The 15,502-nt window shown below is 41.8% G+C and overlaps 1 protein-coding gene across 2 annotated transcripts in view; it reads left to right on the top strand.

Moving 5' to 3' along the window:
* MCF2L (MCF.2 cell line derived transforming sequence-like) overlaps nucleotides 1-14,544 on the top strand; it is a 70,930-nt gene extending 56,386 nt beyond the window's left edge. The window contains exons 19-31 of one of the 2 annotated variants that reach the window (XM_009702798.1): nucleotides 5-97; nucleotides 1,453-1,578; nucleotides 2,302-2,523; nucleotides 3,095-3,187; nucleotides 3,735-3,813; nucleotides 3,987-4,053; nucleotides 5,395-5,510; nucleotides 6,172-6,258; nucleotides 7,510-7,584; nucleotides 11,003-11,130; nucleotides 11,757-11,869; nucleotides 11,999-12,102; nucleotides 12,240-14,544. In XM_009702798.1, coding sequence (XP_009701100.1) covers nucleotides 5-97; nucleotides 1,453-1,578; nucleotides 2,302-2,523; nucleotides 3,095-3,187; nucleotides 3,735-3,813; nucleotides 3,987-4,053; nucleotides 5,395-5,510; nucleotides 6,172-6,258; nucleotides 7,510-7,584; nucleotides 11,003-11,130; nucleotides 11,757-11,869; nucleotides 11,999-12,102; nucleotides 12,240-12,334 — 1,398 coding nt within the window. In that variant the 3' untranslated portion in view covers nucleotides 12,335-14,544. The remainder of the gene's footprint in view (nucleotides 1-4; nucleotides 98-1,452; nucleotides 1,579-2,301; nucleotides 2,524-3,094; nucleotides 3,188-3,734; nucleotides 3,814-3,986; nucleotides 4,054-5,394; nucleotides 5,511-6,171; nucleotides 6,259-7,509; nucleotides 7,585-11,002; nucleotides 11,131-11,756; nucleotides 11,870-11,998; nucleotides 12,103-12,239) is intronic. The other variant, XM_009702799.1, reaches the window with a different exon arrangement.
* The last annotated feature ends 958 nt before the right edge of the window (nucleotides 14,545-15,502 follow it).

Raw genomic sequence — 15,502 nt, 5'->3', positions numbered from 1 at the left:
ACAGGAATGTCAAAGGAAACTCGATCACAAGCTCAGTTTGGACTCATACTTGCTGAAACCTGTTCAAAGAATAACCAAATATCAATTATTGTTAAAGGTATGTCTTACTAAACTATAATGCTAAGTACTTTTTGTGCATTTGTTATTTTTAAATGCTGCTTCTCTCAGCCTGCTGGAGAGAAACCTAAAAGTTAGCAGACAGATGTGTAAGTCGAAACGGAGACAAATCCCAGTCTATCAATTTTCAGCTCGGTTCTTCTCTTGCAGCCAAAAAGCTGCTAGTAGACAGGCAAATGTTACACAGAGACACCTTGTGTAACTGCTTTTGCCCTTATCTTTCTGCTGGAGAGAAGAATGAAAAATTGATTGGGGGAACAGAAGGACCAAGAAACCTTTGCAACAAGGAAAGAGAGTATCTGTCACACTTCAGTTATAGTCACCTCATCCATATTGCGGGAATTTGCCTTGCTGCGTTCTAGGAAATATACTTGGCTGAGAGCACTGTGTGGTGTTTTTACAAAGGATGCTGTTGTGATTCACTTAAATATGCTGTACTGGGAGAGCAAAATGAGCGCAGTATACTATCATAAATTTTTAAATTAATGTATAAGATTCTGCCACATTTGACGTGAGAAATATTTCCCACATAGACACACATTTCAATAATTTTATTTAACAGTAGCTTAAAAACATTGCCTTGGACCAAATTCATTTTTGAGTTAAAACTGAGCTGAAGGTAACAACTTTTAAAGAATTAATTACATTAAGCTCATGTAAAGAGAGGAGTATTGGGAAGGTTTTTGATTTAAAGTATCTTTACTATCTGCAGTCCATGAGTAAATGCTTATTCTCATACTATGAAGTCGGGGGGGGGTCACATGAAGTTGCAGCTATGTCTGTCTGGATCAAATTGGAAGATGCAGCTTCACCAATAAGCCCTTTGGAGAAGGGATGCCTTTTTAAATGTGTAGCCAATGCTCAGTGCAGTAAGTGTAAGTCTGGTACTAGCATCCCAGGCCTCACCATAGTTTAAATTGTAAGTGAAATTTGCCTGTGTTTTTACATTTACTTACTTTTGAAAATGAACAAATATAAAAAAACATCCTTCTGTTTGGTGGCATTTTGGGGGTTTTGGTTTGTTTTGTTGGGGTTTTTTTTAGCAATTGTGATGAGAAAAATGTTTGCAAAGTCAGTCTTGTAAAATTCTTAGGCAGAGCTTACAAAACATCTCGATGAACGAAATATATTTAGCTAATTAGCAGCAGAGATAAGAAGTAAAACTTTAGGGTCTTCTGAGTTCCAGGCAATATTTAACCCACTAGATTACATGGTTTAAAACTTTACTGAATAACTTAAAAAACATAACTCAGATTCAGTGTTAAAATTTGAATGCTCCTAGTTCCTGCTGTTTCCAAAGCTAAGTCAGTACGTTGTCATTCCCTGCCCGCTCAGGAGATGCTGAAGTACAGTAAGAACTGTGAAGGTGCTGAAGATCTTCAGGAGGCGTTGACTTCTATACTGGGTATTCTCAAAGCAGTTAATGATTCTATGCACCAGATAGCCATTACAGGCTATGATGTGAGTAACAGTGTTTTTACTTACTTTTTCATTTCTTTTCATTTATTTCTTAGATATATGCACAGCATACCCTATACTGTGGACTAATAATGAGAAGAATGTTTTACAAAAGGTGCCTTTAAACTGAATTGTGTAATGAAAATAATGGAAAATGGATCTCTCTGTAGTCTTCTGAAGTTTTCCTTCTATGAATAATGTTTTGCTCCATCTACCCAAATTTTTTTTCTTTGATCTACTTGACACTGAGCTAGAAACTGAAAATCGTCATGAAGGGTCTGGTTTAGGCTGCTGCCCAATGGGAGTCGCTACTAAGTTTATCTATGTGTAAAACTACACCAAAAACTTCCAGTTTAAAAAACAAGACAAAACAAGAACAAACAAACAAAACCCCAAAGCACAACGTAAGCAGCCTTGGAACAGAGTTTGGGGAAAAAAAAAAGACAATCAAGTATGTGTATTGTGCCTCCCCCTGTCTCTGTGTGTAGATGATCTGTGTATCACTGGTACTCTTGACTGCAAAATCCTGCCTGAACAGTGTTGGGGAGAGAAAATTATGTGTAAAAATCCAACACTGACTTTATTTTTATTACATTTCCAAACCAACATAAAGACTGATGTGAGAGATTAGTTAGAACAACAGAACTTGTAACGACCTGTTCGGAGTATGTGGTTTAGTCTCATGTTATCTCTTTGTAGTTATAAATATCGCTTTTTTTGTTCCAGGGAAACCTAAATGAGCTGGGCAAGCTTCTGATGCAGGGATCTTTCAACGTCTGGACCGATCATAAAAAGGGTCACGCGAAGGTGAAAGATTTGGCACGCTTCAAGCCAATGCAGCGACACCTCTTCCTACATGAGAAAGCAGTGCTGTTCTGTAAAAAGCGAGAAGAAAACGGAGAGGGATATGAGAAAGCACCTTCTTACAGCTACAAACACTCCTTAAATGTAAGAAACCAAGCAGTCCAGCAAGGTCGAGGTACTGAGGGCTTAGCCTGCAGTAATACAGCATTCTAGCTCTTTTTGAAGCTGTGTTACAGCTTGGCACTGGGAAATTTGCACTTTCAGGCATACCTAACTGGTGCTGCCGGTCTGGGTTGCTGTCTGTGTTGTTAGAGAGATTGGGGGGGGGGAGCAAATTACCCTTTGAGAAAATCCAAGCCGTACTAGTCCAGCTGAATGGCAGTTGCTTTAATCACACAGAAAATGTAGAGCAGGCTAGTATAAAACAGATGTAAGGTTTGGTGGTCTGGATTGTAAAAGAAACATCGTGTGGGTCAGTCTCAATGTCATGTACCTAAACCTTTCTTCCCTCCAAGGTAGCCACGCTGATACAAAGCACTAAATCTCTTATGTCCAACAGGCAGATCATGTTATTAGCTATTCTGCTCCTTGAGCAAGAAGCCAAATGTGATTTTCCTTTCAGAAATAGGGTACCAAAGAATACTAGTAGTCACCTGCTTCTGTTGTTACCGTATTTGAGATGTGGTAGGTCAGCTTCTGTTCTCTTTGCTTCCAGATGGCAGCAGTTGGAATAACAGAAAATGTCAAAGGTGATGCAAAAAAATTTGAAATCTGGTATAATGCAAGGGAAGAAGTTTACATTATACAGGTAAATAATGTGCCACTACATAAAAAACAAAACAAACAAACAAAAACCAAAACATGGAGAGAGAAAAGGAGCCAGGGGAAGCCTAACCCTAAGAAGGTCTGGAGTTTTTTTTTCTCTATTATATCAGTAATAGACAGTGATGAGGAAATATAAAAAAAAGGGGGGAAAAAAACCAACACCACCACACAAAACCAAACCCAAACCACCATCAGATTAATTAATAAGGTAGTTTCTTAATGTATTTCAATTCCAGGGTCTTCTGGGGGAAAAAATAATCACGTTTTACAGTATCCACAGAGGATATTGTATACACCGTTCACCATTACTATTGCTCTCACTGGAGTAGTGGACGGCTTGGGAGCCAGAGTTTGATGGTAGCCCGTGCACAGTTCCGGTTGTTACGACTGATTTCTGTTCACTGATGGACTAGAGAGGGAGCTCGCTCTGTCCCTTTTGAAGGGTTCCTCCGAGGCTGTGCTTTGGCATGCAACTCTGTGTGTAATAAGTCTTCTATGCTTGATGGCTGATTGTATTTATCTTTGGGTAGGCACCAACTCCTGAAGTTAAAGCTACTTGGGTAAATGAAATAAGAAAAGTGCTGACGAGTCAACTGCAGGCATGCAGAGGTAAAATATTTTGGATATATATACAGATTTTTAATATATATTTATATTTTTAATCTCTTTTCTCTTTGAACTTCAAAATCTGCCCTGTATATCTTCACTGTGTAGGACTGTAGAAATGAAAAGCTGAAAACACAAATCAATTTTAATAGTTCTTTTTCTTTCCTCCGTTACAGAAGCTAGTCAGCACAGGACACTAGAACAAACACAGAGTTTACCTCTACCAGCATCATCTTGCACAAGGTAAGTATGTATGTTGTCAGATCAGCCTGGCTGTCTTGTAAATATACTGATACATCTAGTTTGCCGTTCTTCATTACTCCTATCCCTTAATATTGGCCCTTATGTTTTAGGGGTTTTTTTAGGTCTCTTCCTACTAGGAAGCTGTAAAGCTTGGAGTTTATACATCGCAAAAACTGTGGCATGGGCTCTGCCAGTTGATAGAGAACAACACAGAAAGATGATCTTTAAGGGTTCTTCCAACCAAACCATTCTATCATGATTCTATGATTTTCTGTGCCAGCCAAAATCCTAGTGGTATCTATGGGTCTGTTTGTTGAACAGCTAATTATGTACCTTACACCCCAGATAAGAGAGTTATGTGGAGCAGCCTTTTCCTTCCTTCTCTGTTCTTTTCTTTCACCTGAATTTTTTTTTTCTTCCTTTTCCAATGTCGTGTTATCTTCCTTTTTGTCTTTTTAAGGGCATTAACTTTTGTCTCTCCCTTGTTCTTTTCCTCCAATTTTCCTTTTTTTTTTTTTTCTTCAAGAAAGTGATGTGTTGATTCCTCCAGTGTCCCAACTTCTGAGTCAAGCTTTTCTTCTTTCTCTATTTTTTTTATCCTTCACCCTACCAACCTTGTATATTCTTCTGTTCCCACCTGCTGATCTGCCCTTCTCTAACACCTCTTTTTAATCCTCTGCTACTCACTCTTTTTTTCATGATCTGTGTATTTGTATATACCCATAAGCCCATGTGCTCATAGCTTCAGTCATTCCCACACAGTGTGTGCTTGAATATGTATCAGTACCTCTCTGCCCTGCATGTTTTATGCATCTACTTATCACTCAGAGTTTCCCAGGTGCATAGTATTTGTGGGCTGTCTTCCTCCATTCCGTTCCCAAACAGAGGTGTGATGGGAATCCAACTGCAATGTTCTTTGTTCATCCCTCATCTGTTCCTTTGTTAAGAGCTTCTGAGGGGCAGAGTTTATTCCTTTCTCTTTCTTTTTTTTTTTTTCCTTAGTACGTTCAGAGGAAACTGTCAGCACAGAATGCGTGCCCGTAGCTGAGAGTGAGTGGAAGTTGTCCCTGCGCTGTTTTTTCAGTAGCTCCCACTGCCATAGTACGTGTGGTTGCAGTCAGTTAGGGGAGCCTTTCTCCTTTGTATGTGCTCACGGTCTTTAAATGCACAATCATCTCTGACTTCATTCCTAGAAGCTATGATCTGGGAAGCAGCTAATAAATGGTTTTCAGCTATACATCTGTATGTAAAAGGCAGCCCGTGACCGAAGGTCATCACCCCTGTTCAGACCCAGATTTGCTGGCGGTGGATTGATTGCCTTCATTTTCTTCCAATAAACAGTCCTTCACGGAACCACCTCAGAAACACCAAAAAAATGGAGGAGAGAAAAGCTGATCTCGCAAATCTGGAAGGTCATGGGACCACAGTAGCACCAAAGTACCCCGAGAAAGGCAAAGGTGAGTTTACACATGTGTGTTGTTACCTTTAATTGCGAAGAGCATGCCTGCACTGCAGATGCACAGGCAGATCCACCAGCGGAGTAGCCACGGTAGTGCAGGGAAACGCAGCGTCACACCTGAACGAGCAGGGCTTTGCTGCTTTCAGCCCTAAGGCGGCCCACTACAGAGCGCTGCCCACACTGCACCAGCATCCCCATCCCATCTGCCCTTACCTGGGGGCTTCTGCGTTCCACTGTGTGGTGTGCACAGGTCCAAAGCCACCTTGAATGAAGGGGAGGCCAAAGGAGGTGGGAACTACGTGTTATGAGCCCTGGATCTGCAGTAGGTCTTCTCTTAGAGCTGCCCAGCTTCTCAGGGTTCTCTTCCTCTGGGTAAATTTCTCAGCATTACCTGTTCTGAAGAGTTTGGGGTTTGTGTTTTTTTTTTCCTTCTTAATTTTGTTTCCCATCATGGAGATTATTTACTGAACCAGTGGCAGTACAAGCCCCTGCACAGTGAGAACAACCGGCGACTTGGGTTCTTCTGTTGCACCTGGACTGTCAGTTTTTCCTTGTCGTCCTAACGTGCAGGTTCCCTGGCACAGGGCTGCAAACAATTTTTTGCCTTCATCTTTTCATGGCCCTCTCCCCTTTCTTTCTGTGTCTCTCTTCCTTTATAGATGACACTAGCTCTACCTCAGAATGCTCTGTACTGTCAAAAAAGCGCTTTACGCTGCAGGGCTTTACTAACCTCAAAAGTCAGAAAGGTAATTTAAAAAAAAACTAGCCTGTTTTCTGTTTAAGGCTGTAATTGAAGCACCACTTTGTGTGTGTGTGTAGTGTAACAGGTTTTCAGTGTATGCACTAGCTTGTTCTTCTGAGGTCAAGCTAGGTTTCTGAGTCACTGACCCTGACGGAGATTTCAAGAGAAACAGCTCCAGAGTGGGAGGGGGAGATGGAGCTGGGAAAAGTGGAGCTGTTGGAGTTGCAGGGCAAGGAGCGCAGTTTCCAATGCCTGGCCTCACTACTGAGGCTGAGGAAGGAGTTCATAGTGCCCCATTCCTGTAGGAAAACTAGAGTAAGGAAGTTGTCTTCAGATCAGACACCTGGCCTGCTTCTAGCTTCAGTGGATCTGCCCCAAATGCACTTGTACTTGGCAAAAAGGAATCAAGGTTTTTCTAGAGTATTTCTATATTAGCATCCTTGCGAACAGAACTCCCCAAGCATGATTACAGCAGAGTGTATATGACAATGTTGTTTTGCTAGATACAAAAATAAATAAGAATTTCCCTATCCTTCCAGACTTTCTTTACTTTTTCTTCTAAAACGGGCAATAGGAGTCTGAGACCTTTCTTGCTTCCTCCTGCCAAGTAATCACACTGGTACATTCACTCCTTGCTTTGAACAGCTGTCTTTGAACAGTCTGAATTGCATTACGATGATGGCACTTGTTCAAGAGCATGATTTTTTCTTTTTTTCCCAAGCATCTTTTCAGAATGCCTTTTTAAAACCTATTTACCTTTGAGTTCTTTCTGGAGAGACTCTAGGGTTGTGTATCTAATGCTAATGAGGTGAGCACTAATATCCCATGCTTGCCTTGACAGAAACTCCACCTCCTTCTGCTAAAAGCCAGACATTGCCAATGATCCTTCTTACAGGACCAGGTATTGCTGTAGCACTAGATTTATGTAAAAAATGATTGCTTAATTTGATAATGTTTGTCTAAAATTGAAACTAATTGTATTCAGTTGATGTCTAGTTCATTTAGAAAAGTTAATGAACACTTCAATTTATTATTGTAAAATAAATTTGTCAAATTATCTCCAAATAACTACATGTAAATAATTAATTCCTTCTGCTGTAATTGACCAATGACAGCTAAAATTAGAGTGATTACAGAGATCCGCTTGTTTTCCAGTGTAAACTCAAAGGTATTTAGCATGCAATCCACCTATTCTCTTTTTTCCAGTTCTTCAATATCTCTCTTCTGTGTTTTTTGCCTATTCATCCTCCTGCAGCTTCTCCTACCAGTCCTGACAAAAAAGCTAAACGGCATGAAGTAGTGAGTGACCCAACTCCTTTTGGTTTAAGAGGTATAGTGATACCACATCTTGTACTCCACAAATACCCACACATCTCTTGTGTAATATGTTACATCAGAGCGCTGGGGATACCTGTATGATGCTGTTGTGTGCAGCAGTATTGATATCAGCTGAATGTTTCCAAGCACGTCTGTCAGCCTCTGTATATCCTGGTTTTGATAGCACAACTGGTTGAAGTTTTACCTCGGCATCAAATAAAGTAGCATTTGGCTAACTGGTTTTTAGGAGAGGGCAGTGGGGAAGGGATCTTCTGCTGAAGAAATAACCAGAAGCTGGGTGTTTAATGGAATTACAGGGGTGCCCAGTTGCTATGAGACACATGGTTTTCCAGTTAGCATCCTCCTGTCACTGTGCTCCTTGTAGAGGATTTAACTTTTTTTAAAAAAAAGGGGGGGGGAGAATCTGAAACTCACGTGCTGTAGTGAGGATCATCACTGTCATGTGGAATTTCCATTTTAGATCTGCATTTATTACTGTAGTCACAGTCCTGTTGCATCTTTCTTTGGGTGACAGTAGGCAATTTTTACCACCCTGTGAACCCCAGATGATTTAACTGAACCCCTCGTAGCAGTTTGCCTCCTGTCCTCCCAACGCACAGCTAAGCAAAGAGTAGAAAAGCATTTCAGTTCAATGACCCATTTCTAACCAGCCAGGCTGTTGGTGAAGGCTTGACTACAAATTCCTAGGGCTAATTAACTAGAGAGTACAAGGAGAGCAGGCCCTCTCTTCCTTTTAACCAGCATCTCTTTTAGAAAATATTCTAAAGATGAAGCTGTTTCAAGCCCTACCATCATCCTCCTCTCCAGGTTTCCACAGCCTTTGTCTTTGTCTCACCTGTGGAAACGATGCAGGTTCAGCTGCTGTTCTGGGGAAACTCTGCAAAACCATTCACCTGGTCCGAGCAGCTGGCAGTGTCATCCCAGGCTGGATGCATGCAGAAACTCCACAAGTGTGGACGTGGGAGTTACACGGTTAATTTTCTGCAGGTAGCAGTCAAACCTTTGAGATCTCCAGGTACCATGAAAATCCTGAGGGCCTGAAAATGCTTCAGAAAGCAAAGGGTGTTTTGTGGCCTCTTCCACGGATGCTGGAATTTTCCAGGGTGGAGAGTACTTGATCACTGCGAATTTGCAGTAAAATCGTTGGGTCCTTGGAACAGATCTGTCTGACTTGCTGTCCTGTCCAGCAGCCTCTCACTTTAGGAAACCACTGAACCAAGTAAATGAATTTAAAATACCTAGTAGCTTCCCCTCCTGTCTTGCACCTTCTGATCTCTTTTCTGACACTTTCTCTTCTCCCGCAACTCCAAGAGGGATAAGCAGGCAGTTGACCCAGGCATTTCAGGATGGAACGGCACCAGGTGATGGTCACAGCTCCCCGGTGCAGAGTGCGTTCCCCCCACTTGTTTCCTTTCAGTGCTATATCACTCCAACTTAACAGTGCAGTGAGCTCAAGGAAAATGAATCGGCGACAGAATCACCTCTTGCAGATAAATCCTCTCTCTGTGAAGAAACTGTGGGCCCATTTCTGAAGAGAAGTGGTTAATGAATTCTTGATTTCCCTAGCACCATCGAATCTAAACTCATTTCTGCATAACCTTGTCGTTTCTCAAGACTGACTGTGATTTTCTTACCTTTCCTGCCTTTATAGGGAGCTCTGATTTAGTCGCACCGAGCAGAATACAGACACGCACATTGAATGTGCATACGTAATTTTGGTGCCTGTAGTTAGCTGATCTGAGCAGGGCCGTAGTGGGCACTTCCCTGCCCAGGATGAGATGGGCTTTTATACGGACTTGTTAGTAGTCGAGTGCCAGCTGGTAGGAGGAGTAGGAGCACTGTTGCTTTGGCAGGATCAGGCAGGTCTGCTCTTACCCACAGCAGCACGATATATGAAAAGAAGGAGGCTGAGGAAACAAGGGCTGTTACCCAAAATATTCCAGATGAGCAGGCCAGTGAGTGTGATGCTACAGGCAGAGCAATTACAGTGATTTCACTTTCTTTTTCTTTTGTGCAACTTGTTGGTTCTGTTGCTAATGAAAGCTTGAAACAATTAGGAGAAGCCAAGTTTTCTTTTGTTGCATTGTTCTTAACTTGGAAATAATGGAAAGGGTTTCAGCTGTGTCCCACAAGGCAACTATAAGATGTGAGCTTCCAAAGAAATTTTCATGGAATACAGGAGAAATTTATTACTCAGTTTCTTCACAGATGGAAGTTCATTCCTAACCCTGGACAGGGCCAAGTGGGTCAGTACTTCTAACCTTGTGCAGGTTATCCAGCAGCGCAGGCGAGGTAAACGTCCCACTCTGTTTGGTGTGCTCTGGGTGTGATTTGTTTCTATGATTCTTAAATTGCTTTGGCTTTACTCTGATGATGCTCAGGTTTTTCCTAATGCACTGGCATGACCAGCCATGTGAGAAATGCCTCAGAAGCAGTGAAGAGCAAAAATGCTGGTGCTTTCTCAACCTAATAGTTACATAAAAGTTGGGAGCTTTGTTCTTCCTTTGATTCTTTTCATTGAGTTTCATTGTTGTTACCATTTGGCTTGAACCAAAATCTTACTTAGAAATATCTGTCTCTTTTATTATGACTTTTTTTTTTCATTATAAGCTCAACACATTTATTAGCAGCTGCTGACCTCAGTGAAAAGTATCCCACTAGTAAAACTTACCGTAGTTTTATTTGGAAAAGGATTGTGTGCTCTCTGGATATGATTCAGCTTCATAAATAAATGAAATGCTTCACCCTGAGAGAGAAAAAGGAACACTTGGCAATAAATGACAGGCAGGAGATTGTTCTTGTGGTGTTTGGTGCAGTGACCTAACATCAAGATAAGTCAGCGTGATTAAGTATCCTTGTGTCAGCCGGAATACCCTTAAATAATAAGCTGCCTTGTCAGGTGAAGTACAGAGTGTCTGTAGCTTGTGTGGAAGCTCTTGGCAGCTCTAAGTGCTCAACAGTTTGAAGGAGGCGATGCCCATCCAACCCTTGTTTCACCAGCTGGTTAGGTTGGGTGACAACCCTGAGTGTTCATCCTCTTCCCATAAAGTGTACGTTCCTGTCTTCTCCCTCCTCCCAAGAAAAAGAGTATCTGTCCATCGTTCATCTTTGTATAAGAGAGAAATAGCTGCTTTTTAGTTGGGAATTTGTGTTCTTTCCCTCTGTTTCTCTCTCTATAAATCCAAAGGGCTAAATTCACTGCTGTGCATTGCCACAACTCCACTTAACTCTGATGGACACAGGCCAACTTTTGCCAGCTGTGAATTCCACCCAGCGGCTGTAATAACTTCCCGTGTACAGTTTTCCCCCTGTTTATGTTGACCACTTCAGAGCTTTTCAGTGGGAAGAACATCTCTCCCTGTCAGTGGCTCACGGCTGCAAAGTTAACTGTCAGCTGTTTGTTCCCCAAGGGTGGGCTAAAACCTCTCATTCTCTTGATGCATCTGAAGAAAATGACGGCTGGTCTAGTGCTGAAGATCCGCTGAATTCATCGGATGCGGAGGAAGAAGGAGGAGGAGGGGGAGGCGAGATGAAGCTGGTAAGCAGAAACGCTTTCCTATTGAGCTAAGCAGACGGTATCGATACGCTATGTGTGACAGCATACAGGAACGCTTGTGAAGCGTGCAGGAAGGAAGGTGTCTGCCTAGAAATCCTCAGCTGGGCAAAATTCCTAGGGCAATGGGAAATATCCCTTTCTCGTAAATCAGCCTTGTGTTTGTACCTTGGGAAGGCCCATCTGTGCCTCTGTGTACCTGCAGAGCGGCGAGGTCGTGACTGCCTATGCCATAGTACAGCAGCCAAGCGATGGCACGCTCAGCTACCATGTCAGCAGACTTCCACACGTACATCATGTCGCTAGTTTGCCAGCTTGGTTTTGGTTTGTTTTTTTTCTTTTGATATTTTTTCTGTAGAAATTTGAATTAATTGTTGTAATGGAAACATTTCACCGAATGTTTTTCAGGGTGTGAGAATTCATGTACTGCATTTGCATGTAATCGAACAGCAGTTTTACTGCCTCTCAGTATGTATATTTACACCGTCTTCAGCATGTATGTGCATGAGAAAGAAGGGTGAAGTACTATAATTTCATAACAAAAGCAGCAACATACCTTAAAGTACTCAACAGAAATAATTTGTTTATGTTTTTCCTCTGTGTGCATTTAGACTCCTGGTAAATATACAGTTGTGACTGATTATGAGAAAGGAGTTTCTGAAGAATTTACAGTGAAAAGTGGAGATCTAGTTCAACTGATTCGTGAAGGGGAGGATGGACTTTGGTACGCAGATCTGTGTTTGGAAATTTTTATACGCAGAACTGTGTTTGGAAGGGAGATGTTTAGGGCAAAACTTTCAAAGGCATCAAATGAAGTGATCTGACTTTTTTTTTATTTTTTGTATTTATTTAGGTATGTAAAGAACCTGAGCTCTGGTAGAGAAGGTTGGATCCCAGCAAACAATCTGCTGATGCTCATAGGCAATTCAAAATCCGCTCAATCTTTAAGCAGCTCTGGTAGGCTGTTCATTTTAAATGAGATGATTGTCTCTCTGAAGATTCCTATTATCAGAGAAAGTTGTGAAAAACAATCACCATATAATATTTTCTTGTGTTTTTGTTTTGGTTTGGTTTTTTTTTCTTTCCTTTCCCAGAATCAGGCACTGCCTCCAGCACTTTGAGCACATCATCCAGTTGCAGTGATAGCTGCAATGCCAGCAGCACCAGCTTCTCGGACATTAAGGGCTAACGTTAACTTTTCAACCCACCTCCATGGAAGGTGAACTCGGAGTTTGTCATTTTACGCAGAGTTCTGGACGTTGGACTCCAGCGGAGAACCACCAGTTCTGTGTTGCCAGCTCTGAGTATTTTCAGTGACAATTTTTTCTTCTGGGTTCTCCCAGAAGATCCCAATGAAAAGTGCATGGAATGTGAAGTTGTAAATGAAAGTTAAATGATTTGAAATAGGGTCTTGTAGAGGCTTCTGCTCTGCAGTCTGAAGCTGCAGAGCTGTTGGCATAAAACATATTTTCTCATTGAAACACAATCAGGTTTCTGCAGGACTGTACCATTTCGTAACAGCCAGAATCTGAACATGAGCAAACAAAATGTGTTCAGTGCTAAATCCTCATTGTAAACTAATAACATAGCAATGGCTGTACAGGATGGGTATGAGGAAAATAAATCCAAGTTTACAACTTCTCCCAAAAAACCTTTCTCCAAGGATGTACCTCAGTCAATGCGGTGAATGGGACGCTTACAGCAACCAGGAAGGAGGTTTGGTCGAGCCTTTTCTCTTCTCTTGGGTCTTCAGGATATTCTTCTGCTCCCTAGAGGCTGGGATGTAGATGTGACCAATCCACTGACCACAAAGACATCAAAAGAAACGATTATTTTATCCTTTCCAACCTTTTAATGATGTGTGCAATGGAATAGCTGTTTTCTGAGGTATTTTGGCCTCACAACCAAATTCTTTTACCAAGATCACTATGTTTACATAGCCTTGGCAACTGAGTAGTATCGTTTTTCCTTACGCAGGCACACAATGAAACACAAAGGTTCCTATTCACTAAATGATTTCTTAATAAATGGTAACTACATGGTTACCTTCAGCTCTCACAATTAACAGGCAGTTACAGGCAGAGGAAACTATTTTGGCTGCACTGGGGGTCACGAGCCTTCCTGCAGACAAACTGACGAGGGCTAGAAATCAGACGTGGTTTTAGTCAATAGTGTTTGTTGCAGATTTATTCAAAGAGAAGAAAACAATCACATCCTTTTTCTATAAAAGGGGAGCACGGGAGAAAAAAAAACTTTATTAGAGAACAGTCAGATTTATGCTACAGTCAAGTATTTTAAATTTTTTTAAAGGAAGGGTGATGCTAAACTTGCCATTTTTCAAGGTATGATGTAAGCCAATGTTGTAAATTTTCACGTTGTTAGACGTTCTTTGCGCGTCATCTTTACAAACAGTTCAAAACTGTGTGCATGTATGGAATATTGTATTCATCCCTGTCCATCTCTCAAATATTTTTACTTATATGAAAATAGGGTTTTAACTGATTCATGTACCATATCACTTAAAAAAAAAAGTGGACATTGAGAGCATAATTTTTCAGAAGCACTAAGCACAGCAGATTATATCAACGGGAGCTGCTGTTAATCGTCAGACCCTCTGATGGCTGAGCCCTGAAGTCTTAACTTTACGCCAGAATTTTATATTTTAGAGGCTGCAGCTTAGGAAACTTAAACGACAAATACTCTGAAGAATGATCTTACTCCTGGGTTGTAAAACCAACCCTGCCCCAGACACAATCAAAATGCAGCTGACCGTGGTCAGTACAAATTGAAACATATATATACACACATGTATTTATGCACATATATATGTGCATGTATGTGCTTGTGTGTATATATATGAGTGTGTAGATATGTATATGTGTGTAGATATAATGTATCAATGTAAAAGATGTATTTATAGTCTTCATGCTGCTGAAGTGTCACCTTACAATTCATAAATACTTAGGTTTCTTGCAATACTGCAATATAAAGGCTGATCAGGGTTTTACTTCAGGCATCTTTTCCAACGCAGAAATCCTTTGATCTTTTTTTAATTACCCACATAATACTGTGCTGAGCAGGAATATTTAGTCTGATATTTAACAATGGGATGGCAACATGAGATTCAGCTTATCTTCATCTATGTAAGTTATTTTGTAAATTATCTGTAACATAATTTACTGATATATTGCTGTCATTGCTAGGATGTCCTTTCATTTCTTACTGCAGCCTCATTTGTGTTATTTCAACGGTTTTCTCCACATCATTGCACTTTAATACAACCCATGTCACCATTTCCTTTTTTACTGCTGTTGTGAACTAGAAGTTCAAAGTCAGAGGTCTCTCTTGTAATTAATTTGAATAAATTTCAGCACTTCTTGCTGAATGCCTTTATATAGACATGCTCTGTGTATTATTTTGTCTCTCAGTCGTAGAAGCTTCTTATGAGTATCGTATGAAAACAGAGACAGGCTGAAGGATTTGGAAGAGAAGATGGGGTCTGTCTTTCTCCCTGCTTTCTTGGTGGATGATCATCTTGGCAAGTAGAAACGCAGCTGCCACCTCACTGCAGATAATCCAGCTGATTAAATGCTTTTTAAAGGTACCTAACAGCACTGGGGAGGATGACCAGGAGTCCTTATTTTCCAAACTGGCTGTCAATTTACTTAATGCCTCTTTCTTCTTCATTTAACTGGAGCTGGCATTGCTCTGCATCGCTGAAAGGCAGTTTTTAAGTGTGTAAGCGATATTTGGCACCCAACCCACTGTAGGCTCCTTCCCACCCCGGCCAGGCACCCGAGCAGCCGCTGGCTGTGCCAGCCTGGAGGGATGGGTGGTGGGGGACGGGCTTGCTGGCAGGGTGCTGTGGGGCGAGGGGCTGTAACATCTCAGCCAGAGATGGGGGGGAGAGTCAGTTGGGTTTTGAGGGTTGGTGGGTGCAGTGGGGCGAGGAGCACAGGGCACAAAGATGTTTCAACGCGAAAAAAACACTGCGTGTTGTGTGCCGAAGTAGAAGCTGCTTGGGAGGGTCTCCAAAGGGCTGGGGCAAGGGGTGCCCAGGGCAGCAAGGGGCTCGGCTCTGCCGGAGCCTGGGTAAGGCCATGCAGCTGTTTTGGCATCCATTCCCTCCCTCGGCTGCTCATGTGCTGTTGCACGGGGTTAGCTCAAAATATCTTGTCATACGTAAATAAACACACCCCCCCAGCCCGTGGCAGTGGGCCCCAACGGTTTTGCTTAGTCCAAAGGGCGTTCAGGGTGGAGCGTCCTCACCCAAAGCTCAAGCAGTTTCTTGAGAAATCTAGGACCAGCCTTATGTCTAGACAAAGCCTCGAGAGAAAAAAAGCAGCGTGGTGTACAC

Source organism: Cariama cristata, unplaced genomic scaffold, assembly GCF_000690535.1.
Source record: "Cariama cristata isolate BGI_N322 unplaced genomic scaffold, ASM69053v1 scaffold2306, whole genome shotgun sequence".
In the NCBI taxonomy this organism is placed as follows: Eukaryota; Metazoa; Chordata; class Aves; order Cariamiformes; family Cariamidae; genus Cariama; species Cariama cristata.
The sequence above is the reverse complement of the archived record's forward strand: the minus strand, read 5'-3'. Positions and strand labels throughout refer to the sequence as shown.